General features: G+C 39.7%; 3 protein-coding genes across 3 annotated transcripts in view; all 3 read left to right on the top strand.

The window, feature by feature from the left end:
* LOC126407824 (extracellular calcium-sensing receptor-like) overlaps positions 1 to 5,848 on the top strand; it is an 8,410-nt gene extending 2,562 nt beyond the window's left edge. Inside the window, exons 5-8 of the mRNA XM_050073063.1 lie at positions 1,056 to 1,261; positions 1,394 to 1,615; positions 4,736 to 4,859; positions 4,944 to 5,848. Coding sequence (XP_049929020.1) covers positions 1,056 to 1,261; positions 1,394 to 1,615; positions 4,736 to 4,859; positions 4,944 to 5,848 — 1,457 coding nt within the window. The remainder of the gene's footprint in view (positions 1 to 1,055; positions 1,262 to 1,393; positions 1,616 to 4,735; positions 4,860 to 4,943) is intronic.
* Positions 5,849 to 7,386: 1,538 nt separating this feature from the next.
* On the top strand, positions 7,387 to 12,003 carry LOC126401632 (extracellular calcium-sensing receptor-like). Its single transcript, XM_050062977.1, has 8 exons — positions 7,387 to 7,520; positions 8,120 to 8,414; positions 8,509 to 8,798; positions 9,109 to 9,404; positions 9,864 to 10,063; positions 10,168 to 10,389; positions 10,880 to 11,003; positions 11,099 to 12,003. The coding sequence occupies exons 1-8, from the start codon at positions 7,414 to 7,416 to the stop codon at positions 12,001 to 12,003; spliced, it is 2,439 nt and encodes an 812-aa protein (XP_049918934.1). The 5' UTR covers positions 7,387 to 7,413.
* Positions 12,004 to 17,182: 5,179 nt separating this feature from the next.
* Positions 17,183 to 22,507, top strand: LOC126407848 (extracellular calcium-sensing receptor-like). The gene is made up of 8 exons (XM_050073100.1): positions 17,183 to 17,226; positions 17,739 to 18,033; positions 18,123 to 18,412; positions 18,577 to 18,872; positions 19,709 to 19,908; positions 20,110 to 20,331; positions 21,403 to 21,526; positions 21,603 to 22,507. Exons 1-8 carry the CDS (start codon positions 17,198 to 17,200, stop codon positions 22,505 to 22,507), a joined length of 2,361 nt encoding a protein of 786 aa, XP_049929057.1. The 5' UTR covers positions 17,183 to 17,197.
* The last annotated feature ends 1,591 nt before the right edge of the window (positions 22,508 to 24,098 follow it).

Raw genomic sequence — 24,098 nt, 5'->3', positions numbered from 1 at the left:
GGGGGGGGGGGGGGGGGTACAACCTCAGGGGATCATTGAACATTAAAAAACCTGTAATGCATACAACCCTTAAAATAATGAGTATCTCCTCCCATGGTGTAACCTTATGGAATGGGCTAGAGGAAGAATTGAAACAGAGCAAAAACATCATTCAATTCAAAAACAGACTAAAACAATCAATTCTCAACAGGTACAGAGATGAAGCAGAAGGGGAAATGATCTAATTAATGACTTTGCCCTATCATGTTACACTGTATACACCAAACTGTAGAATTTAATATTGTTATATATCATATTAAAGCATCTATATAGATGCATTACCAATGTGCTTTGCCATCTAAGCTCAAATCTAAAGTCAGTATGCTGCTAATTTAGCTTTAAATATTAACTGGTCAGGGGTATAAACTAGAGGTAGGGCACAACAAGCTTAGTGCTTCTCCCTATCCCCTTTTTTCGGACATATGGACTCTAAAATTATAAAAATTGCAGAGATTTCTAAAAAAGGGCGTCATGATAGGATTTGTATTTCTATTGCATTTTTTTCTTCGTTTTTTTTCTTTCCCTTTTGCATTTTCTTTTCTTCTTTCTTTTTTCTCTCTTCATTTATATTTCCAAATGAATGTATTCTGTTTGAATGTATTCTATTTCTTTGTCCAACATCCGAGAAATAAACTAAACTAAAACTAAAAAAACTAAAGTATTCAGGCCACCAAGCTAAATAAAGATTAGAAATTGTAGTTAATAGCATGTATCAGTTACACTGTATGTAGTCTTATTCGGCTATTCTGTTGGCAACAATTTCAGATTATTTATCTATTTAAAACTTGCTAACACAGGTCATGTTATTATGTTATTCAAGGGGGAAAAAAGCACTTTTTTTGCCTTTGATAAAAATGACTAATTGCCTGGTGACCAGTTTTCTACAGGGCACACTTGGCAGTTTAAAACTAATGAAAATAATACAAAAAAGGATGATAAACATAGATTAATGAATAACAATGTAATATAATTGTCAAGACTTATATACACTTGTAGTTGTCTCTGTGTGTTTTTAGGTGCAACCACAGATGAGAGCGTGTGTGATGGGACTGAAGACATACAGACGATCCAAAGCCCGTACACTGACACATCTCAGCTGCGAATCACTAACATGGTGTACAAGGCTGTTTATGCAATAGCTCATGCCATTCATAATGCAGTGTGTCAGGAAAGTAATTCTACAACTCAGTGTGACAAATTCACCAAGACAGAGCCCAAAGAGGTCAGTTGAAACAAATATGTGAACGCCCCGATGCCCATCTTCTGTTACAACCTATATTTTATTAAATATTATTTTATTCTACACTGTCTTCATTTCTGTCCTTCACTGTCAAACTTTACTTCATCCTCGCAGCTTTTAACACAGCTGAAGAAAGTAAATTTTTCCCAAAATGGTTATGATGTGTCATTTGATGCCAACGGGGACCCTGTGGCCAAATACGAGCTGGTTAACTGGCAAAAAAGTGAGAGTGGCAGCATTGAGTTGGTGACAGTAGGACACTATGATGCATCACTGCCAGCGGGCCAGGAGTTCAGTATCAACAGGAAGCTCACCTGGGTGGAGGGTGGCACACAAGTAAGGAGCCCTACAGCAATGATTTAACATATTCACACTTGGTGATCTTAAAGGAAAGTAGTGCTGTCAAGAGATTTTTTTTAATCAGCTTCATTAAAAGTATAGCTGCAGATTAACGCAACAATAGATAAAAGACACCTGGTACATTCGTTACAGCCGTATCAGTTTATAGAACAGTTTTGAACAAGAGGCTGCACTGCAACGTGCAAATCACTCCTTCTCGTGGCTGCCTGCGCTTTCCCTGTCCTCACAGCTGCAACTTGCGCTCTCTTCTCTTCTTCAAACTACAACACCCATCATTCATGTAGGAACTCCTGCAGCCAATGTGCAGCCGGTGGGAACTGCATGACAACTCAACCACCATCATCAGTTTTTAATGTTTTATCAGGCAATAACTACTCGAGACTCTGCTCTAGTGTAATTTTCGGGACAGTAAGGGCAGGATTCGGGATTCGGGATAACTGCTTGGATTTCAGGACTGTCCAGAATTTTTTGGGACATCTGGTCACCCTACAAGGCACGGAGGTTGCCGGGGAGGTCAGATCCTTGCATGCTAGGGCAACTATAAAAGGCAACTCTGTGGCATACAGAAACAGTAAAGTTAGAGATTCAAAATTAGATAAACGCAATCAAAAAACATAGCGCGTTAAATATGGCTGTAATTAATTATTCACAATTAATGCGATAATTTGACACCCCTAAAGGAAACAATATGTATTTTTGGTCCCTGTTACTCCTGTCCATACTAATTGTAAAGAGATAAGCTCCAAAGTTAGAGTATATTAAGTATGAAAGTTTCCAGTAAAGGGATGATAACAAATAAAGGAATCCATAGACGGCACTAGGGCATCAGCTATAAGGAAGCTAATTTAGAATACTCAGGTTGTTTGTTTTGTTATACATAGCATATGAAAGGAGAGGGTGCATCTAAAGGTTGTGGCTGGTAGACAGACGATCTCACACCTGTACTTCATAATCTCTTTTTTTATTTTACCAACACATAATAGGCATGATAGGCAAGTTGAAAATGAAAATTATCATAGCTTTTTCCACCACAAGGACTATCTAGCAGACAGTAGGTTTACACATGATACAAAACAAAACAAAAATCGATGAACAACAATATGAGTGTAGGACACTGTAAAGACAGTCTACACTGGTTGGTATTGAAATAGAACGATCAAAAAACATAATAAGAACGTTCAAAAAACATAATAAGAACGTTCAAAAAACAATATTTAGCCTCTGAAATTTGAAATAACAATAACAAATATAGCCGCAAGTGTCAATACCAGGGTTCAAGACAGAATGGACCTTAAAAACCTGAAAGCTAGTAGGATCAAGACCTTTTACAGTGTAGGACACCTGCCTTAAAGATAAACAACAGGTTTTATGACAATCAAGCAGACGCTCTTTTATTTATGTCTAAATCTCTACTGGGCCACGCTCTTCTTTGGAAACACCGTCGCTCGCTATGGGTCAACTGCAAAAATATTTTGGGGACATGATTTAATGGCTTACTCAAAAAAAGCCCACGAGTTTGATGATTTGTGAACAAACCCTCATTGATTATTGGCCAAATTTTACAAAAGGCCATTTTATTTGTTTAGAACTGGTGGTGCCTCCTTATTGATCAATTTCAAAATTGAATACCCTGCAAGTTTTGTGATGATTGGTTAATCAATTTCTCATTTATAGTCTGATTTGTATTATCCCACACCCATTATTTGTATTTGTGGTGCCCCCTAGTGGTCAATTTGAATGAGACTTTTAGAATATGTTCCTGGTACCTGTTAAGACAATCCTTGCCAGGTTTGTAATGCCTGACCTAAAGGTTGTGGAATTAGGTCTATGTACGTGCTAAGCCGCACCCCCTCATGAGTTCATTGGTCAATAGCTTCAAAGCCTATTGAGATATCACTGACAGTAAAAGTGCCAGTAATGAAATTCTGATTGAATTCTCCTTAGGAGGAGATGTCAAAAATGTTATTGTTCAAAGAATTCAATCAGGCAGATTATTATTTTTTTTTTTTCCAGGGGGAACCTTAATGGTTCTTGAGGTTTTTTTGTAGAGCACATTGAGTTGTACTTGTGTGTCAAGTTTCAACTCAATTCGTGTTATGGTGTTAGGGGCATGGCTTTTTCAAAATTGAAATTTTGACCCTAAATTATAGCACCCCCATCTGGGTGATTGGTGTAATATTTCTTGAGCAGCATTCGCACACGTCTTCCAACAAATGGTGTGAATTTCATGTCTTTACAATGTACAACCTCACAGAAATTTGCAAAAATATTTCTGAAGACAATAATAATAAAATAAAACAGCACAAAAACAATAAGGCTTCAACCCTTCGGGCTTGAACCCATATTAATGCACCTGTAATGGCTACTTCCAAACATGGCCTACAGAGTTAAATCACTCAGTAGGTAGTGATATGCAGAACAACTAATCGGTGGCTTCACCTAGCTCACTAGAAAACATTACAGACTTGGGTGGGCAGGAAGAAAACAAAGCAGCCATCCAAATCTGTGCAGTAGTGTAACTTCTGCCCTCCTCTCTGCTACTTTCTCTTCCAAACACACACACACACACACACACACACACACACACACACACACACACACACACACACAGGTGAAGGCAGTTTGGCTGGAAATGTGTGCTATGTACCTAATGACTAATTTCGAATATATAGTGTTATGGTAAATTCAGTGTTTGCTAGTAGTAGGTTGCCCTCCAGAAATCTTAATTTTGTTGAAAGGTTAATTAAAAAAATAAAAATAAATAAATAATCAAAGCTAATTATCGAAAAGCCAAGCTTCCCCTACCCTCTTAATAGCGCCACCTATCACAGAATCTGTAGGACAGTCTTTAACTTTGGAAGAAAACTGTTGTCTGACTCTGACTGCTGAAGCCTATTTTACAGCGTCAGCTGAAATTCAGATCTCATGTTTACACAAAACAGGTACTGTGGATTTCGTCCCCCAACACTGACAATACACACATGCACAATGCACATGTTGATATGTGAAAATTGTTTTAAGACAGACTTGTAAACTATGAGCCTATCCTTTAATCCTCACAGCTTTGTAGCACACCTGTTTGTATCTATGTGTCAGGTGCCTGTGTCAGTGTGCACTGACAGCTGTCCTCCAGGAACTCGTAAAGTGCTGCAGAAAGGAAAACCCATCTGCTGTTATGACTGTATACCATGTCCCGAGGGAGAAATTAGCAATGCTACAGGTACATTTTTGTATTTATTTGTTTTTTGTAATGTATATCTATAACATAAAATGTATGAATACTAAAATCCCATTTTATTTTCAGATTCCCCTGATTGTTTCCCTTGCCCCAAAGAGTTATGGCCTAATGCAAGGAGAGACACTTGTCTCCCCAAGCCTGTAGAGTTTCTTTCCTTCAACGAGATCCTCGGAAACATCCTGGCTGCATTCTCAGTTGGTGGCGCCTGTCTTACCATTATAACAGCAGCTGTGTTCTATCATCACAGGACATCCCCGATTGTCAGGGCCAACAACTCTGAGCTGAGCTTCCTGCTGCTCTTCTCCCTGACTCTATGTTTCTTATGTCCATTAACCTTCATTGGACCACCCTCTGAGTGGTCCTGCATGCTGCGCCACACAGCATTTGGGATCACCTTTGTCCTCTGTATGTCTTGTGTTCTCGGAAAAACAATTGTAGTGTTAATGGCCTTCAAAGCTACACTCCCAGGCAGTAATGTGATGAAATGGTTTGGTCCTCCACAGCAAAGAATGACTGTGGTATTTTTCACATTCATTCAAGTTTTAATATGTACTATATGGTTGGTTCTTAGTCCCCCTTTTCCAATGAAAAACCTCACCACATACAAAGAAAGAATAATTTTGGAGTGTGCATTAGGCTCAGCTATAGGGTTCTGGGCTGTGCTTGGATACATAGGCCTACTGGCTGTCTTTTGCTTTGTGTTAGCTGTCCTAGCCCGGAAACTACCTGATAATTTTAATGAAGCCAAACTTATCACCTTCAGCATGTTGATATTCTGTGCAGTCTGGATCACCTTTATCCCAGCATATGTCAGCTCTCCTGGGAAGTTTACTGTGGCTGTGGAGATATTTGCTATTCTGGCCTCCAGTTTTGGACTAATACTGTGTATATTTGCTCCAAAGTGTTTCATCATATTGTTTAAGCCAGAGAAAAACACCAAGAAACATTTGATGAACAAAAATCAATCCTAAGTCCCCCAAGGGTTGGAAAAGTTAAGATGGCAACAGCAAAAATCCTATTATCCGCAAATTCTACACAGTCTTCATCTTGTTGATTTTGTAGATTTACAAGTTGTTTTAAATTTAATGTTTTCATTTTATGACTGTCATTTGTGGTGTGTAATTGTGTTGTTTGAGAAATATTCGTATGCTGACAATATAAAGTAAATTGTATGAAATGAAATGAAATTAAATTAAATAAAATAATTATTGAAAACATAATGGTGTGGTGGTGAGTTCTCACTCGAAATTTTGATACCATTATTGCTATTTCCATGATATTTTGTATTTGATTTATTTAAGACCGCATTAAACCACACAAGCAACCCATTAAAGGTGTGAATTTGGTAGGCTAAACTGGAATATGAGCTAAAAACAAAGCAAAAAACAAACAAAAAAAAAAAAAACCCTACAACTTAAGGAAGACATTATGTGTTCACAATGATAACTTTGCAAGAAGAGTAAAGAGAGATGGACACTGAGTACAGATTACTGTATTTTGTACATACAGCCCATAGAAAAGACTTGGACAAGAAATAATCAATGACCATGGGGTAAGAGCATCGTCTGTCTGCTGTATTGTAAGCTGAAGTAAAGTAGGATTAGGGAATTATTTGTCTGAAAATCTATAAAAACCAATGTCAACACACAGTGTGATCACATGCATCTCGGCTCTCTTTATTGGCCTGATTCTATTTCTGGGTTTGTGTGGGCTGAACTCAAGTATTGGATTCTGGGCTGTGCTTGGATACATAGGCCTACTGGCTGTCTTTTGCTTTGTGTTAGCTGTCCTTGCTCAGAAACTACCTGATAATTTCAATGAAGCCAAATGTATGAACTTCAGCAGGCCATTCTGGCCTCCAATTTTGGACTAATACTGTGTATATTTGCTCCAAAATGTTTCATCATATTGTTTAAGCCAGAGAAGAACACCAAAAAACATTTAATGAACAAAAATCAATCCTAAGTCACTCAAGGTTTGGAAACAGTTAAGATGGAAACAGCATAAAGCCTATTATCTACAAATTCATCACAGTCTTCATCTTGTTGATTTTAAAATATAGATTTACAAGTTATTTTAAATTCAATATTTTAATTGTATGACTTTGGAAGCGGAGTAAAGAAAAGTTGACACTGAATACAGATGACCGTATTTTGTACATACAGCCCACAGAAAAAACTTGGTCAAGAGCTAATCGACGACCATTGGGTAAGAGCATCCTCAGTCTGCTGTATTGTAAGCTGACATAAAGTAGGATGAGGGAATCTTTTATCCAAAAACCTATATAAACTAATGTCAACACACAGTATGATCACATGCTTTCAACTGAGGGATGGAGATCTTAGCTCTCTTTATTGGCCTGATGCTGTCTCTGAGTTTGTGTGAGCTGAACTCAGCTCTTGCTTTGAATGGTTCTGGGGATCGTATGAAACAAAAGGTTGGGTTTAAAGAGGTTAGGAGTGGGGCTGGGTTCAACACTGAGGCTTCATCTGTGAAGTGTAAGCTTCAGGGTACCACTCGTCTACCTGCCTTCTCAATGGATGGTGACTATGTTATTGGGGGCATTTTCTCCATACACTCCTACATGCATACAGTGAAGCACAACTACACCACCATGCCTGAGCCACTAAGATGCACAGGGAGGTGAGTAAGAAGGAGAAGCGGAGGATAAGAGGATGTTAGTCTGTGTGGGGATGAAAATGTTTTGATTTGCATGCTGAGCTCAAAATTGTACTACAAAGCTTCTGAACTGAAAACTTTAAAACAAAGAATTCATATGATTTCACAATCAGTGACAATTCAATATTTTCATTAAGAGCTTCAGGTATTATATTCACAAAGATTAAGAGATTATTTGCAAAATATACAAATAAATAAAACAAAACAAACAATGTATATACTTTTATCATATATATATATATATATATATATATATATATATATATATATATATATATGTATGTATGTTGGTAATAATTTAATGAACAAATGAATAAGACTATAATTCACTTGACTACTGTTAATCTATACTTTACAATTTATGTGAATTTCTTCCTGTGTTTTAATCTTTGGTGTTCAGCCCATTCTTAAATGTCGGTCTGTATTTGTTTGAAAGAGGCACAAACAGCAATCAGTTACTGCTCATAACTATGACATGCAGTACTCCTTTATTATGTATTTCTGTTAAAATTGTGAACTGTTCTTTTATTTATAAGTTTAAACAATGTCAAGAGTGTTTGCAGCATTGTCTCCCGTGAACTTCGCTTCTCACGTGCAATGGTTTTCGCCATTGAGGAGATTAACAACAGCACGGAGCTGCTTCCTGGCATCAAGCTCGGTTATCAGATCTACGACTCATGTGGCTCAGTACCTGTGACTGTGCATGTGGCATTCCAGCTTTCAAGTGGCCAGGACTCAGTGTTTTACACCAGTGACAATTGCTCACAGTCTGGTATGGTGATGGGTGTCGTTGGTGAGTCTGGGTCCACACCATCCATCAGTATGTCACGCATCATTGGGTCCTTTAACATTCCTCAAGTAAATACTCTGATTTCTAGTAAATTGTGTGTTTCATGTACAGTGCTGATTTTTTTCTGTCCCCTTAAATAATTACACTGTTGTTTTCATTTAGGTAAGCCACTTTGCCACTTGTGCATGTCTGTCAGATAAGCAGCAGTACCCAACTTTCTTCAGGACAATCCCTAGTGATCAGTTTCAGGCTGACGCTCTGGCCAAGCTGGTAAAACACTTTGGCTGGACATGGATAGGTGCTGTCAGGTCAGATTCAGACTATGGCAATAATGGCATGGCATCTTTCCTGGATGCAGCACACAAAGAGGGAATCTGTGTGGAATACTCTGAATCTTTCTTTCGGACCCACCCACGCAGCAGGATCCAGAGAGTGGCTGATGTTATCCACAGGTTTCTATATCACTGATTGTGCTTTTGTTCCCTGTGCGGACACTGGCCGACTACACACAAAACTACATAAAATGTCCTTTTAAGTATATGATGAAGGATTGTTTCATTCTTTCAGTTGCAAATTAACCATTTATCATTTTCTTTGCTTATTTCTTTCATATGAATTATATTGTTATAAAAATACAGTCAGTAAGACCAAATCCTAAAACAACTCTCATGCCTGTTTGTGTTACCAACCTTTTTTCATATTAAGAAACTACATATTTTATATTTATGCAGAAATATATTACGCACTGTAATGTCTTTTCAGGTCGACAGCTATGGTTGTTGTGGCATTTACATCCCCTGGAGACATGAGGATCCTGCTGAAGGAGCTGTCACTCAAGCCTTCTCCACCTCGCCAGTGGATCGGCAGTGAGTCCTGGGTAACTGACCCTGACATGAGAAGGTTTAGCTTCTGTGCTGGAGCCATTGGATTTGCCATTGAACAATCTGTCATCCCAGGTCTGAGAGACTTCTTGCTGGATCTCTCTCCCTCTAAAGTGGCTGCCTCTCCAGTGCTTACTGAGTTCTGGGAGGATGCATTCAACTGCAGGCTGGGAAAAAGTAAGAAAATTGTATGTAGACAGTTTCCAGGCCACCAAGATGAATGAACATACAAAACTTGTACTTACTAACACAAGTCATTCATAGGTTCATATGATAGGCTATCATATTACACTATACTATGATTCATAATTCATTTATTTTCAATGCATTAAAACAGGTCAAGTCAATATCTAATTATAGAAAAAATATATTTCCTTTTACAAATAAAACTTAAAATATTACTTATTATCTAATGACTGATTATTGTGAGCACAAACTGGAATACATAAAGGTAAACAAATAAATACGTAAAAAATATAGGACTGACACAACTACAACTTTAATGAATAAGAAGAAAAAATAGAGTAATGTGTTCAAAACAGTCATTTGAAATGTAAAATAAGCATATTTTTTTGCAATATTGATACATAAATTTAGATATGAGGTAAACATCTCTCTGTGTTCTTTCCGGTGCAGCCACAGACAAAAGTGTATGCGATGGAAGTGAAGACATACAGATGATCGAGAGCTCATTCACTGACACATCTCAGTTGCGAATCACTAACATGGCGTACAAGGCTGTTTATGCAATAGCTCATGCCATTCACAATGCAGTGTGTCAGGAAACTAATTCTACAACTCAGTGTGACAAATTTACCAAGACAGAGCCCAAAGAGGTCAGTAAAAATATAAAAAAAAATCAGTGTACCTAATATGTAATAAATGTTTTATTTTACTGAGTATTATTTAAAATCTTATTTGTTTTACTTCATCCTCACAGGTTCTCACACAGCTGAAGGAAGTAAATTTTTCCCAAAATGGTTATGATGTGTCATTTGATGCCAACGGGGATCCTGTGGCCAAATACGAGCTGGTTAACTGGCAAAAAAGTGAGAGTGGCAGCATTGAGTTGGTGACAGTAGGACACTATGATGCATCACTGCCAGCGGGCCGGGAGTTCAGCATCAACAGGAAGCTCACCTGGGTGGAAGGTGGCACACAAGTAAGGAGCCCAAAAGCAATGATTTAACATATCCAAATTTGGAAATCTTAAAGGGTACGATATGTGTTTTTTTGAACTCTGTTCCTCCTGTGCATTCTGGCTGTGAAGACATCGACACTTAAGTTACACTATTTTTATCATGAAATTCACTGTTTGTGTTTTCCAAGTAAGTGTTCACAATAAGGAAATTTATGTTTAAAAGACTGTAACCTTAAAATATAACCACAGCCAATACAGACAGTGGAAATGTTTACAGAGACCAAAAACACTTTCAGTACACATATTGGCATGTGAGCACGAGCATGTTTACACAAAACAGGTACTGTGGATTTTGTCCCCCAAAACTGACAATACATACATACATACATACATACATACACAATGCACATATTGACATGTAAAAATTGTTTTAAGACATACTTGAAAAATGCAAACCTATGCTTTAATCCTTAGAGCTTCGTAGCACACCTGATTTGTATCTATGTGTCAGGTGCCTGTGTCAGTATGCACTGACAGCTGTCCTCCAGGAACTCGTAAAGTGCTGCAGAAAGGAAAACCCATCTGCTGTTATGATTGTAAACCATGTGCTGAGGGTGAGATTAGCAATGTTACAGGTACAGGGTTTTTTTTCTCATGCATATCTACTGTACAACATCAAATATATAGTATGACACTGTTTGAAAGCTCTTTTTCATTTATTCTTTTTCAGATTCCCCTGATTGTTTCCCTTGCCCCAAGGAGTTCTGGCCTAATGCAGCGAGAGACACTTGTCTCCCCAAGCCTGTAGAGTTTCTTTCCTTCAGCGAGGTCCTAGGAATCATCCTGGCTGCATTCTCAGTTAGTGGCGCCTGTCTTACAGTGATAACAGCAGCTGTGTTTTATCATCATAGGACATCCCCAATTGTCAGGGCCAACAACTCTGAGCTGAGCTTCCTGCTGCTCTTCTCCCTGACTCTATGTTTCTTATGTCCATTAACTTTCATTGGACCACCCTCTGAGTGGTCCTGCATGCTGCGCCACACAGCATTTGGGATCACCTTTGTCCTCTGTATGTCTTGTGTTCTTGGAAAAACAATAGTAGTGTTAATGGCCTTCAAAGCTACACTCCCAGGCAGTAATGTGATGAAATGGTTTGGTCCTCCACAGCAAAGAATGACTGTAGTATTTTTCACATTCATACAAGTTTTAATATGTTCTATATGGTTGGTTCTTAGTCCCCCTTTTCCAATGAAAAACCTCACCACATACAACAATAGGATAATTTTGGAGTGTGCATTAGGATCAGCTATAGGGTTCTGGGCTGTGCTTGCATACATAGGCCTACTTGCTGTCTTTTGCTTTGTGTTAGCTGTCCTAGCCCGGAAACTACCTGATAATTTTAATGAAGCCAAACTTATCACCTTCAGCATGTTGATATTCTGTGCAGTCTGGATCACCTTTATCCCAGCATATGTCAGCTCTCCTGGGAAGTTTACTGTGGCTGTGGAGATATTTGCTATTTTGGCCTCCAGTTTTGGACTAATACTGTGTATATTTGCTCCAAAGTGTTTCATCATATTGTTTAAGCCAGAAAAGAACACCAAGAAACTTTTAATGAATAAAAATCTATCCTAAGACACCCAAGGCTTGGAAATAGTTAAGATGACAACATACAGTGTTAAGTTGTAAATTTCCATTTATAGGGTCATTTTTATTCAACATTTTCATTTTCTAAATGTCCTTTTAATATGTTAATGTATTTCTTTTTTATGCCATTAGCACATGGGGCCCACCGGGGCACACAGCCTGAAAGAACAACATGAAACTACCACCCTTTAGGCCCACCATCTGCAGGGAAAGGCATCCGGATCAGGTGCATTTTGAGCCAAGTGGCAGGCAGGCAGGGGTGGGGCCCTAGTTGTGCTGACCCCTGGCATCACAGACTGGCTCAAGGGACTTGTAATGTCACTTCTTTGGCAGGGAAAGAACTGGAGCTGGTGGTGGAGGTGAAACGGTATCAACTAAATATAGCTGGACTCAGCTTTTTGCATAGCACCCGTTTTGGAACCACACTCTTAGAAACGGGCTGGACCCTCACCTCTCCAGAATTGCCCAGGGTTAGAGGTGCTGGGCGGGTGAAGGGATACTCACAAGGCCCCAGTACATCCTGGGGGAGGCTGGGGACAAAGAATCTGAGCTGACCATGTTGAAATCCTCCATTGTTGAGGCATCTGCTGTCAGAGGGTCATCGGTGCCAGTCGTGGTTCCAGCAGAACCCGCAGGAGGACACCAGTGGTGAAGGAAGCACCCTGCTGACCTGGAATGGGGATATTGTCGAGTGATGGAAAGGGCACTTTGAGGGACTGAACCTGACGAACACATCCTCCATGGAGGAGGAAGAGTCTGACTATCAGGGGAAATCTCACCATTATCCCTGGCAGAGGTCACAGATGTCGTTAAAATGCTTCACAGTGGCAAGTCACCGGATGTTGATGAGATAAACTCTGAGATGCTAAGGGCTCTGAATGTTGTTAGTTGTCTTAGCTTGGTTGTTAGTCCCCCCCACCCACCCCAAAAAAGGGCACCTGAGGGTGTGCTCCAGCTTTTTGGGTATCACACTGCTCAGCCTCATTGGGAAAGTTTATAAAAGGGTGCTGGAAAGATGGCTTCAAACGAATGTCAGACCTAGGATTCATGATGAGCAAGGGCTGCAGGTGTGGAAGTTGCAGAAGCAAATATCTGGGTGTGGGAGGAGTTGGGGGAGGACTTTTGGTTGGCCTCAAGAAAGTTCTGGCTAGTTCTGCTGAGGGACTCTGAGGAACGCTCTCATGGCAAAATATGGAGAAACCTGGAAGGGGGCTGACTTCTGTGCTAGTCATGGACTGGCCATAATGAAGACCATTGTTTGAGCAAAGGGTGGTTCATAAGTGTTCTTAGTACCAGAACACCCAATGCTAAAGATCAATGATTAACCTAATGGTTGCATCATCAGATCTGCAGCCACACGTCTTAGAGAAACAGGTACAGAGAGGAGCAGAGCTAAAAACTAATTAAAACCTGGGGGGGCATAGGATCAGATGGCGGGGGAGGCTGCCAGACAGACCAGGCAAACCCAAACGTACAGTGAGGATGAACCAGAAATTGGATTGGATTATGCGCTTGTGATCTTCAACTTCCACCTCTGGAAGAATTTTCCGTACATCCTGGGGGCGGCTGGGAACCTACAATCTGAGATGGCCATCTTGAAAACCTAAATTGCGGTGGCAGCTGCTAGAAGTTGTGGTCAGAAGGTTGTCAGTGCCAGTTGTTGTGGCAGCCCAAGAGCCTGTTGGTGCACACCAGCAGTGAAGGAGGCTGTCTGCTGGCCCAGACTGGGGATATTGTTGAGCAGTTGCTAGAACACTTTGAGGGACTCCTGAACTTGGCCAACACATCCTCAGAGGACAGAGTTTGAAGACTCAACCATTTCCCTGGCAAAGGTAACAGATGTAGTCAGAAACTCCTCAGTGGCCAGTCACCCCACCCCCCGAATAAAAAAGGGGTCCTGAGGATATGCTCCAATTATCGGGGTATCACACTGCTCACCCTCACTGGGAAAGTTGATTACAGGGTGCTGGATAGGAGATTCCAACTGAATGTAAGACCACAGACTCATGAGGATTAATGCAGATTCCATCCTGGCCTTGGAGCAGTGGACCAGCTCATTACACTTGCAGGGCTGCTGGAGGGGTCATGAGAGTTTGCCCATTCAGTCTACATGTGTTTTGTGGACTTGGAGAAGGCTCATGTCTGCATCCCCAGGGGACGCAGGAGTACTGCGGGAATATAGGGTATTGGGGGTCATAGCTACAAGCTATCTGGTCCTAGTAAAACCAAAGTGAGAGCTTTGTCTGTATACTCGGCAGAAAGTAAAACTAATTTTGAGTGTTTGCTTCTGCCAGGGTTGTCCCTTTTCACCAGTTCTGTTTGTGATGTTTATGGACAGGATCTCAAAGTGCAGCTAGGGGGAGAAAAGAGTCCAGTTTGGGACCTCAGAATTGCATTTCTGCTCTATGCAGATTAAGGAGTTCTGTTGGCTTTATCACTCCATGACCTCCAGCACGCACTGGAGTGGTTTGCAGCCAAGTGTGAAGCGAGCATTCGGGATGAGAGTCAGTAACTTCAAGTGTGAGTCTGGGTTCTCTGCCGGAAAATAGTGGTTTGCCTCCCTGAGTTGAAAGAGAAAGTTACTCCTCAAAAGAAGGCGTTCTTGTGTCTAAGGTTAACAAGTAAGAGTAGAGTCAAGTGTGAAACGGACAGCCAGTTTGTTGCAGCATCAGCAGTGATTGGTCCATGGCATTGGACCGCCGTAGTCAAGAGGGAGCTGAGGTGGAAGGCAAAGCTCTCAGTTTATCAGTCCTTCTATGTTCTGAGCCTCACTTATGGTCATTAGGTTTGGGTAGTGACAGAAAACAATGAAATTGTGTGTATAAGCAGCCAAAATGAGTTTCTCCCATAGGGTGGTTGAACTCAGCCTCAGAGATAGGGTAAGGAATCCAGACACCCAGAGGGAGCCCAGTGTTGAGATGCTGCTTTTTTGTATCAAAAGGGGACATTTAGGTTTGTCAGGGTATCTGATTAAGAAGGTAGGTACTGGTAGGAGGCCCAGAGGTAGACCTAGAACATGCTGGAGAGAATTTGTATCTCATCTGACCTAGGAATGGTTCCCAGGGAGGAGCTGGCCTACAGTTTTGGTCCCAGGGAGGAGCTGGAAATCATTGCTGGGAAAAGGGGATGTCTGGAGTTCCTTGCTCGGCCTGCTGCCCTATGCAACCTGGCATGGGATAAGTCGATGAAAATGAATGAGATGTTTTTCATGGGCTGAATATATAAAATTAAGTTAAATAAAGTTAAACTTCCTAAAAAAAATGGGTAGCACTGAGTTTTTTCTTAAGCTTTTTTTTTTTTTTAAATAAAATCATTGTTATTTCAATAATAGCCCATTTCCATTTCGGCATTATTTAAAACAGGATTAAAGCACAGAAGGAATCCACTGAAGGTGAGCATTTGTCAGGCTTAACTGTATCATAACCTAAAACCAAGCAAGAAAAGGTCTAAATATATTTAAAAATTAAAAAGATATCTGGAGCCTCATTTATAAAACTCTGCAAATAATCCACACTAAATGTTTGTGTACGTACAAATAATAAATAATACATACACCAAAAAATATTCTGATTTATAAAAATATGTGTATGCCTGCCAATACACAATTTTCTTTTATAAACCCCAAATTAACTTGGAATTGTGCGCACGTAGACGACCCTCATATCCCGCCCTCTACATGTCCACACCCAACCATAAATAACCAATGTAAAACACCTCATTAATGTTGATGCATAGACATGAACCAGCTGATCAGTGGTTCCTTTTGGTAAATCATGGCAACGACCGAGAGCAAACCCAAGAAAACAAATATTCCTGATGCAGAAATCGAGGTGCATGTGGGTGAGCTGGAGGTAAAAAAGCACATAGGTCACAAACTAAAGAAAAGGCAGAGAGTGGGAACATGTTGCTGCTGCTTTTAATGCAGTGAATTCATCAAATGCAACTCTGACTTTTTTTTTCAGTTGGAATGAAAAAATTGCACCCTGATGTCTTTGCTAATTAACACAATCCATATGTGCAGGTGTTGAAGATGTGCAGGATTAGCATAGCAGTGTCTCCAGTGCACTGTGTGCACTTGGCGTACCACTCGTGTTTCCTGCACCCATTTTACACATTGAAACTGAATGAAAATTAAAATTGTACTTGTTGATACATGCACAGTATTAGATGACATTATTGAAAACTGTTGACACAGTGTACTACAATTAGACTAACTAATGCTGTTTGATGTTATCTTGGATTCAACTGATGACATCAATCAGTTAGCCTAGTTAACATGGTTGAGGTGAAAATGTCTATTAGTATATTAACGCTCATTATCGGGAAAACAAAAACTAAACTTTCTGAATCCTGTCACATGCCACAGCCTGGCATCATCCAGCTGCACACAGTGCTCCCCACAGCTGACAATGAGTGTCAGCAGCATACAGTCCAGCCTTCTACTCTTTGCTCTGGTGGTGGGGAATGTGATGGTGAGCCTGTGCTAATAAAATATCAATAAAGGTATGCGGTGAATTTAAATGTGTGAGTCTGGCTTCAGTTGACCCCCTCACCATATGTGTCACCAATTTTCCATGTCCCCAAAATGTGGGTATGCATGGGTCAGAGTTTTCCTAAATTTACACACATTTCCTGGTCAACTTTTTCTCTATCAATCCCAATTTATGCTTAGAAAGTGACACATGCTCATTTCAAGTCCTTTTTTGTGCATGCTACATGAAAAAAATAAATAGATAAATAAATAAAAAATTGACAAGTCTTAATCAAAGACCACTGGAAAAGCGCCTCCTCTTTACCCTACAGTAAACTGATATTCATTGGGAGGGGGGAAGCTCTGTCCGAAAATCTTTATAAACCCGTGAAAACACACACAGTATGATCACATGCAGACAGTTGAGGGATGGAGATCTCAGCTCTCTTTATTGGCCTGATGCTGTCTCTTGGTTTCCTGGAGCTGAACTCAGCTCTTGCTTTGAATGGTTCTGGGGACAGTATGAAAAAAGGGGCTGGGTTTAATGAGGATAAGACTGGTGCTGGGTTTGCAACTGATGCTTCGTCTGTAAAATGTACACTTCAGGGTAACACTCGTGTACGTGCGTTCTCAATGGATGGTGACTATGTTATTGGTGGGGTTTTTGCCATACATCATTACATGCACACATTAAAATACAACTACACCACCATGCCTGAGCCACTAAGGTGCACAGGGAGGTGAGTAAGAGGGAAGATGGAGGGATAAGAGGATATTAAACTGTGTGTGGATAGAAAAGTTTGATTTGTATGTTGTGCTTGCAAAATCATGTTGCAAAGATTTTGGTGGTACAGAAAACTACAAAAAAAAAAATCTTTTATTACCCAATCAGTGCCAATTCAGTATTTGGCCATATAAATTGCAGGTATTATATTGACAAAAACCAGTAGAGTGTGAAAATAAGCATCCCTGTGTTTTTAAACGGAAAGTTCACTAACTTAAGAATTTTGATTGAGTTGACTATTGTTAATTTATGCATTACGGTCCAATTTTGGACTGATATCGAATTCTGTGTTTTGAATTTTGTTTTATGGCAACACTTTGATGTGTATTTGGTCCACAGATGCAGTGCAGTTATTGTATCAATCCTAGTTTGTAACTTTGAATTGCATATCTTTTGTTGCGTATTTCTTTTACAACTGTGACTTGTCCTTCTGTTAGTTTGAACAGTGACATAAGTGTCTGTGTGCAGCATTGTCTCCCGTGAACTGCGCTTCTCACGTGCAATGGTCTTTGCCATCAAAGAGATTAATAATAGCACAGAGCTGCTGCCTGGCATCAAGCTCGGTTATCAGATCTTTGACTCGTGTGCCTCAGTGCCTGTGGCTGTGCATGTGGCATTCCAGCTTTCAAGCGGCCCGGACCCGGTGTTTTATACCGGTGACAACTGCTCACAGTCTGGTATGGTGATGGCTGTCGTTGGTGAGTCTGGGTCCACACCATCCATCAGCATATCTCGCATTGTTGGGTCTTTCAACATTCCTCAAGTAATTGTTTTTAAATTTCTGGCACACTGTGTTTAATATACAATACTGATTTTTTTGTCTGTAAATAATGACACTGGTGTGTCCTTTAGGTGAGCCACTTTGCCACTTGTGCATGTCTGTCAGATAAGCAGCAGTACCCGACTTTCTTCAGAACAATCCCTAGTGACCAGTTTCAGGCTGACGCTCTGGCCAAGCTGGTAAAACACTTTGGCTGGACCTGGATAGGTGCTGTCAGGTCAGATTCAGACTATGGCAATAATGGCATGGCGTCTTTCCTGGACGCAGCACACAAAGAGGGAATCTGTGTGGAATACTCTGAATCTTTCTATCGGACCCACCCACATAGCAGGATCCAGAGAGTGGCTGATGTTATCCGCAGGTTTCTACATCACTGACTGTGCTTTTGTTCCCTGTGCTGACACTGGCCTTTTTTTTTAATTATCTTGGCATGTTTCTGTTATCCATCATGATTATTCCTTTAATATTTATTACTCATATTTTCTGAACATAGTCAGTGAGACCAAATATTATCTCTCTCTCCAGGTCGACAGCTATGGTTGTTGTGGCATTTACATCCCCTGGAGACATGAGGATCCTGCTGGAGGAGCTGTCACTCAAGCCTTTTCCACCTCGCCAGTGGATCGGCAGTGAGTCCTGGGTAACTGACCCAGACATGCTGAGGTTCAGCTTCTGTTCTGGAGCTATCGGATTTGCCATTGAGCAATCTGTCATCCCAGGTCTGAGAGACTTCCTGCTGGATCTCTCTCCCTCTAAAGTGGCTGCCTCTCCAGTGCTTACTGAGTTCTGGGAGGATGCATTCAACTGCAGGCTGAGAAAAAGTGAGGAAGCAGTGCTGATTATTGACACGTCACATTCACAGTCCTTGTGGTCATGTTATGGTGTTTTGTTTTTTTGTCTGTCTGAGTGGAGCAGTAGCGTCTTCAAGACCAAATCCTAAATTGACGGGGAAATTACAGATATTAAACAAAGATATAAGGTGCACAGAAATTAAAAGTATATTAATAATTTCAGTTGATATGACAATTTTCCCTGTCACATTTAGACACTCTGTTGTCTTGAACACAAGCACACATGGACCTTTCCGCCAGCAGGCTAAACAAAGTACTAATAAAGCTCTACAACTGTACTTATTAGCATGCATCAGTTGTACTATATGTTTAAGTATGCATGTACTTCTTATGAGGCTAATATACTGAAAGTGTGTCTAGATAACTGTTGTTTTCAGGTCAATTTAAATTGAACAAAGACATGAGGTACATTTCTATGAAAAATCGCCCTTGATATGATTTTGGGGTTTTCATGAACTGCAGTATATTCACAGTGCCAACACCAAAGCCCTGAACAATAGTGTAGTACATTCACAGTGTTCAGATCACCAAGCTACATAAAGATTAAAAATTGTACTTACTAGCATGTATCAGTTACACTGTACTGTATGTAGTCTTATTTAGATATTCTGTTGGCAACAATTTCAGATCAATTTTGAACATGTTAACACAGATCATCTCAGTATTTAAGTCAAGAAAAATACAAACATTTTCTAGCATTTAATAAATGTGACTAATTGCCATGCACATGCAGATGAGTAATAATGTAAAATCACTGTCAAGTTTAAGAAATACCTGTCACTGTCTCTGTGTGTTTTTAGGTGCAGCCACAGATAAAAGCATATGTGATGGAACTGAAGACATACAGATGATCCAAACCCCGTACACTGACACATCCCAGTTGCGAATCACTAACATGGTGTACAAGGCTGTTTATGCAATAGCTCATGCCATTCATAATGCAGTGTGTCACGAAACTAATTCTACAACTCAGTGTGACAAATTCACCAAGACAGAGCCCAGAGAGGTCAGTCAAAACAAATATGTAAAAGAATAAGTGAATGTTTTATTTGTTTGTTTATTTGTTTTTTGCTACAACACACATTTTGTTGAATATTACTATTATTTCATTCTTTTTCATTTCTGTCCCTCATTGTTTAAATATTACTATTATTTCATTCTTTTTCATTTCTGTCCCTCATTGTTTAACATTACTTCATCCTGACAGGTTCTCACACAGCTGAAGAAAGTAAATTTTTCCCAAAATGGTTATGATGTGTCATTTGATGCCAACGGGGATCCTGTGGCCAAATACGAGCTGGTTAACTGGCAAAAAAGTGAGAGTGGCAGCATTGAGTTGGTGACAGTAGGACACTATGATGCATCACTGCCAGCGGGCCGGGAGTTCAGTATCAACAGGAAGCTCACCTGGGTGGAGGGTGGCACACAAGTAAGGAGCCCACAAGTAATGAATTAACATATTCAACTTTGGTGATCTTAAAGTGTACGATATGGGTTTTTTGGACCCTGATACTCATATTTCTACCAGCTGTGAAGAGATCTTTTCCACATTTACAGTATATTTAGTGCGAAAGTTTCCCTTTATATTTTTCAAGTAAGTGTTCATGCGAAAGTTTCCNTCATTACTTTATCCATTGTCTGTAACCACTTATCTTGGTGCAGGGTCACAGGGGCATCAGGTATAAGGAAGCTAAATTAGAAGGGAAGATCAGGGGCGATGCTAGTGCACAATCAAAGTCCAGAACAACTGGTGCTCCCAATGGCCAGTCCGACCAACCCAACTGTGAGCATTTGATCAAGAATTTCAAACATATTTAATTTCTATTATAAACATGGATTTGCATTCATTGTCTGTATGCTACCACTCAGATATGTTTGTTTTGTTACTGTTTATGAAGACCAGTCATACATGTCATATGGAACAAAAGGATGCATCTAAAAGTTGTGGCTGGTAGACAGATGACCTCAAACCTGGACTTTCTAACCTTTTTCATTTTACCAACAAATAATAGACATATTTCAAAGCAAGTTGAAAATGAAAATTATCATAGCTTTTTCCACCACAGCAACTAGCAGACACTAGATTGTATGGTAGAACAGCAATGAACCTGTCATGGTTAGTTCCCAACACAGCCCACAGTGTTTAATTGCTCAGTAGTGATATGTGGAACAACCAGTGGGTGGGTTTGGGTAAGTTTACTGGAAATATCACAGATTTGGGCCAGTGACTCACCTCCTCTCACTCACTTTCTCTTCCAAACACATACATTCACATATACATGTCATTTTAGCTTCAGCTGAATTTCAAAATGAATGTTTACACACAACAGGTACTGTGGATTTTGTACCTGAAAACTGACAATACACATACACATAATGCACATATTGACATGTGAAAATTGTTATAAGAAAGACTTGTAAACTGTGAGCCTATCCTTTAATCCTCACAGCTTTGTAGCACACCTGAATATGTGTGAGTCTGTTTGTATCTATGTGTCAGGTGCCTGTGTCAGTGTGCACTGACAGCTGTCCTCCAGGAACTCGTAAAGTGCTGCAGAAAGGAAAACCCATCTGCTGTTATGACTGTATACTGTGTCCCGAAGGAGAGATTAGCAATGTTACAGGTACTTTATTTATTATTTTGTAATACATATTCACAACATCAAATATACAATTGCTAAAAGCCATTTAATTTTTCAGATTCCCCTGATTGTTTCCCTTGCCCCAAGGAGTTCTGGCCTAATGCAGAGAGAGTCACTTGTCTCCCCAAGCCTGTAGAGTTTCTTTCCTTCAGCGAGATCCTAGGAATCATCCTGGTTGTGTTCTCAGTTGGTGGTGCCTGTATTGCGACTATAACAGCAGCTATATTCTATCGTCACAGGAAATCCCCGATTGTCAGGGCCAACAACTCTGAGCTGAGCTTCCTGCTGCTCTTCTCCCTGACTCTATGTTTCTTATGTCCATTAACCTTCATTGGACCACCCTCTGAGTGGTCCTGCATGCTGCGCCACACAGCATTTGGGATCACCTTTGTCCTCTGTATGTCTTGTGTTCTCGGAAAAACAATTGTAGTATTAATGGCCTTCAAAGCTACACTCCCAGGCAGTAATGTGATGAAATGGTTTGGTCCTCCACAGCAAAGAATGACTGTAGTATTTCTTACATTCATACAAGTTTTAATATGTACTATATGGTTGGTTCTTAGTCCCCCTTTTCCAATGACAAACCTCACCACATACAAAGAAAGAATTATTCTAGAGTGTGCATTAGGCTCAGCTATAGGGTTCTGGGCTGTGCTTGGATACATAGGCCTACTGGCTGCCTTTTGCTTTGTGTTAGCTGTCCTAGCCCGGAAACTACCTGATAATTTTAATGAAGCCAAACTTATCACCTTCAGCATGTTGATATTCTGTGCAGTCTGGATCACCTTTATCCCAGCATATGTCAGCTCTCCTGGGAAATTTACTGTGGCTGTGGAGATATTTGCTATTCTGGCCTCCAGTTTTGGACTAATACTGTGTATATTTGCTCCAAAGTGTTTCATCATATTGTTAAAGCCAGAGAAGAACACCAAGAAACATTTAATAAATAAAAATCAATCTTAACCCATATGGGGCATGGAAACAGATAAAAGTGCAACATACAGTATACATTTGCAATTTTCCCACAGTCCTCTACTTTTTCAAACCTCCATGTGAAAACCCATGCATTTAATCACCATTTTTCACTTTGGCACATGACCCAGCAATGTTACTGAGCCAACAAAAGAATACACAGACACAGAACTTCTCTTAGTGGCAAAGAAGATTTAACAAGTTAGTGCCTTCAGCAGACACAAATTCTGCAGGCTAACCTCACAAGCAAAGGAGTAACAAAATTGAGTTAGCCCCAAACTTACACTTCTATAGGCTAAGCAACACTGCTTAACTTATGTCAGTGTTTATGTATTAAACATGAGTTATTGATGTGATCTCTTTGTATTTAGGTTATTGGGTAGTTGGCTTTGCCAAAGCTAAGCTGATGTCAGAAAGCTAATGCTTCACACAGACCCAGGGTCTTTCATGGAACTAAATATCATTTGTATTAACCTGGCACTTTTAGACAACACAGATAGTACACATATAATCTAATGTGGCTTTGAAACACAACTGCACTCAGAGAGGCAACTCAAAGCTTTACACATTTTCATAGTTCTATTGTTCCCTTACTGACCACATGTTTCAGCAATCTTCTTGTAGCTTTCTTTTGTCAGGCATTTTGTTTTGAAGGCCAGGCAGCCTTTGTCTCTCACACACACAATCTCTCTCACATGCATTCACCCACCCACACACAAACATACACACCCTCACACACACACACACACACACACACACACACACACACACACACACACACACACACTTTTGTGTCTTAGTCTTTAGTTAGGTTTATTTAGATTGTAGATTTGTGTGTTCATTTTTGCTTGCTTTCATTTGAATAAAGGTTTTTGGAAACTATACTTGTTTTCTGTTTAATAGTGCACAAGAGTCAATGATTTTCCAAACCCTGTTGTGTCGAAAACTAACTAACTAATTTTGGTTATACTTATTATTTTAGCCCAATAATTGATAGTTTAATATATTTGTTGTTAGACTGCATTTATTGTTTGGCTATAATTTCCCTTTTTATTCTGTTATTTTTGGGAAATAGTGTCCCAGGAGGTGATTTTATGTAAATTAAATAACATTATTTAATATAACTAATTATATTTTTTTCTAGTAATTATTCACTATTTTTGATGGACATTTTAATACTTTTAACCAAAAGTTCCCAACACTGCTTTACAAATATTTTTCATTTAGTGCTGAAAATATAAAATAAAGTGAATACAGTCAAAATGCATATCATGCATGGTACTGAGTTCTTTCTTGACATTTATAAAATGATTTATAAAATCATTGATATTTTACTAACACTTATCTATGTTTGAACTACTACTCCCTTCTTTTATCATAGCACCCAATGATATCTCCAAATGCCCAAATAACTGTTGATAAGATAAGATACACCTTTATTAATCCCACAACTGAGAAATTCCAGTGTTGCAGCAGCCAAGAAGAGAAAAAATTTAAAAAAAACTAGGCATGCAAAAGATACAAAAAAATAATAATAAGCATAAGTAGTGGCCTAAAAGAGAGCATATGTAGTGCAATGACT

The sequence above is a fragment of the Epinephelus moara genome, chromosome 2, assembly GCF_006386435.1.
Source record: "Epinephelus moara isolate mb chromosome 2, YSFRI_EMoa_1.0, whole genome shotgun sequence".
In the NCBI taxonomy this organism is placed as follows: domain Eukaryota; kingdom Metazoa; phylum Chordata; class Actinopteri; order Perciformes; family Serranidae; genus Epinephelus; species Epinephelus moara.
The sequence above is the reverse complement of the archived record's forward strand: the minus strand, read 5'-3'. Positions and strand labels throughout refer to the sequence as shown.

Coding starts and splice junctions, on each gene's coding strand:
- LOC126401632 (XM_050062977.1), top strand. CDS start 7,414: ATGGATGGTGACTATGTTATTGGGGGCATTTTCTCCATACACTCCTAC. Junction 10,064..10,167: donor CCAAGACAGAGCCCAAAGAG/GTCAGTAAAAAT, acceptor TCATCCTCACAG/GTTCTCACACAGCTGAAGGA. Junction 10,390..10,879: donor GGGTGGAAGGTGGCACACAA/GTAAGGAGCCCA, acceptor TCTATGTGTCAG/GTGCCTGTGTCAGTATGCAC.
- LOC126407848 (XM_050073100.1), top strand. CDS start 17,198: ATGCCTGAGCCACTAAGGTGCACAGGGAG. Junction 17,227..17,738: donor CCACTAAGGTGCACAGGGAG/GTGAGTAAGAGG, acceptor GTCTGTGTGCAG/CATTGTCTCCCGTGAACTGC. Junction 18,873..19,708: donor CAACTGCAGGCTGAGAAAAA/GTGAGGAAGCAG, acceptor TTTTAGGTGCAG/CCACAGATAAAAGCATATGT.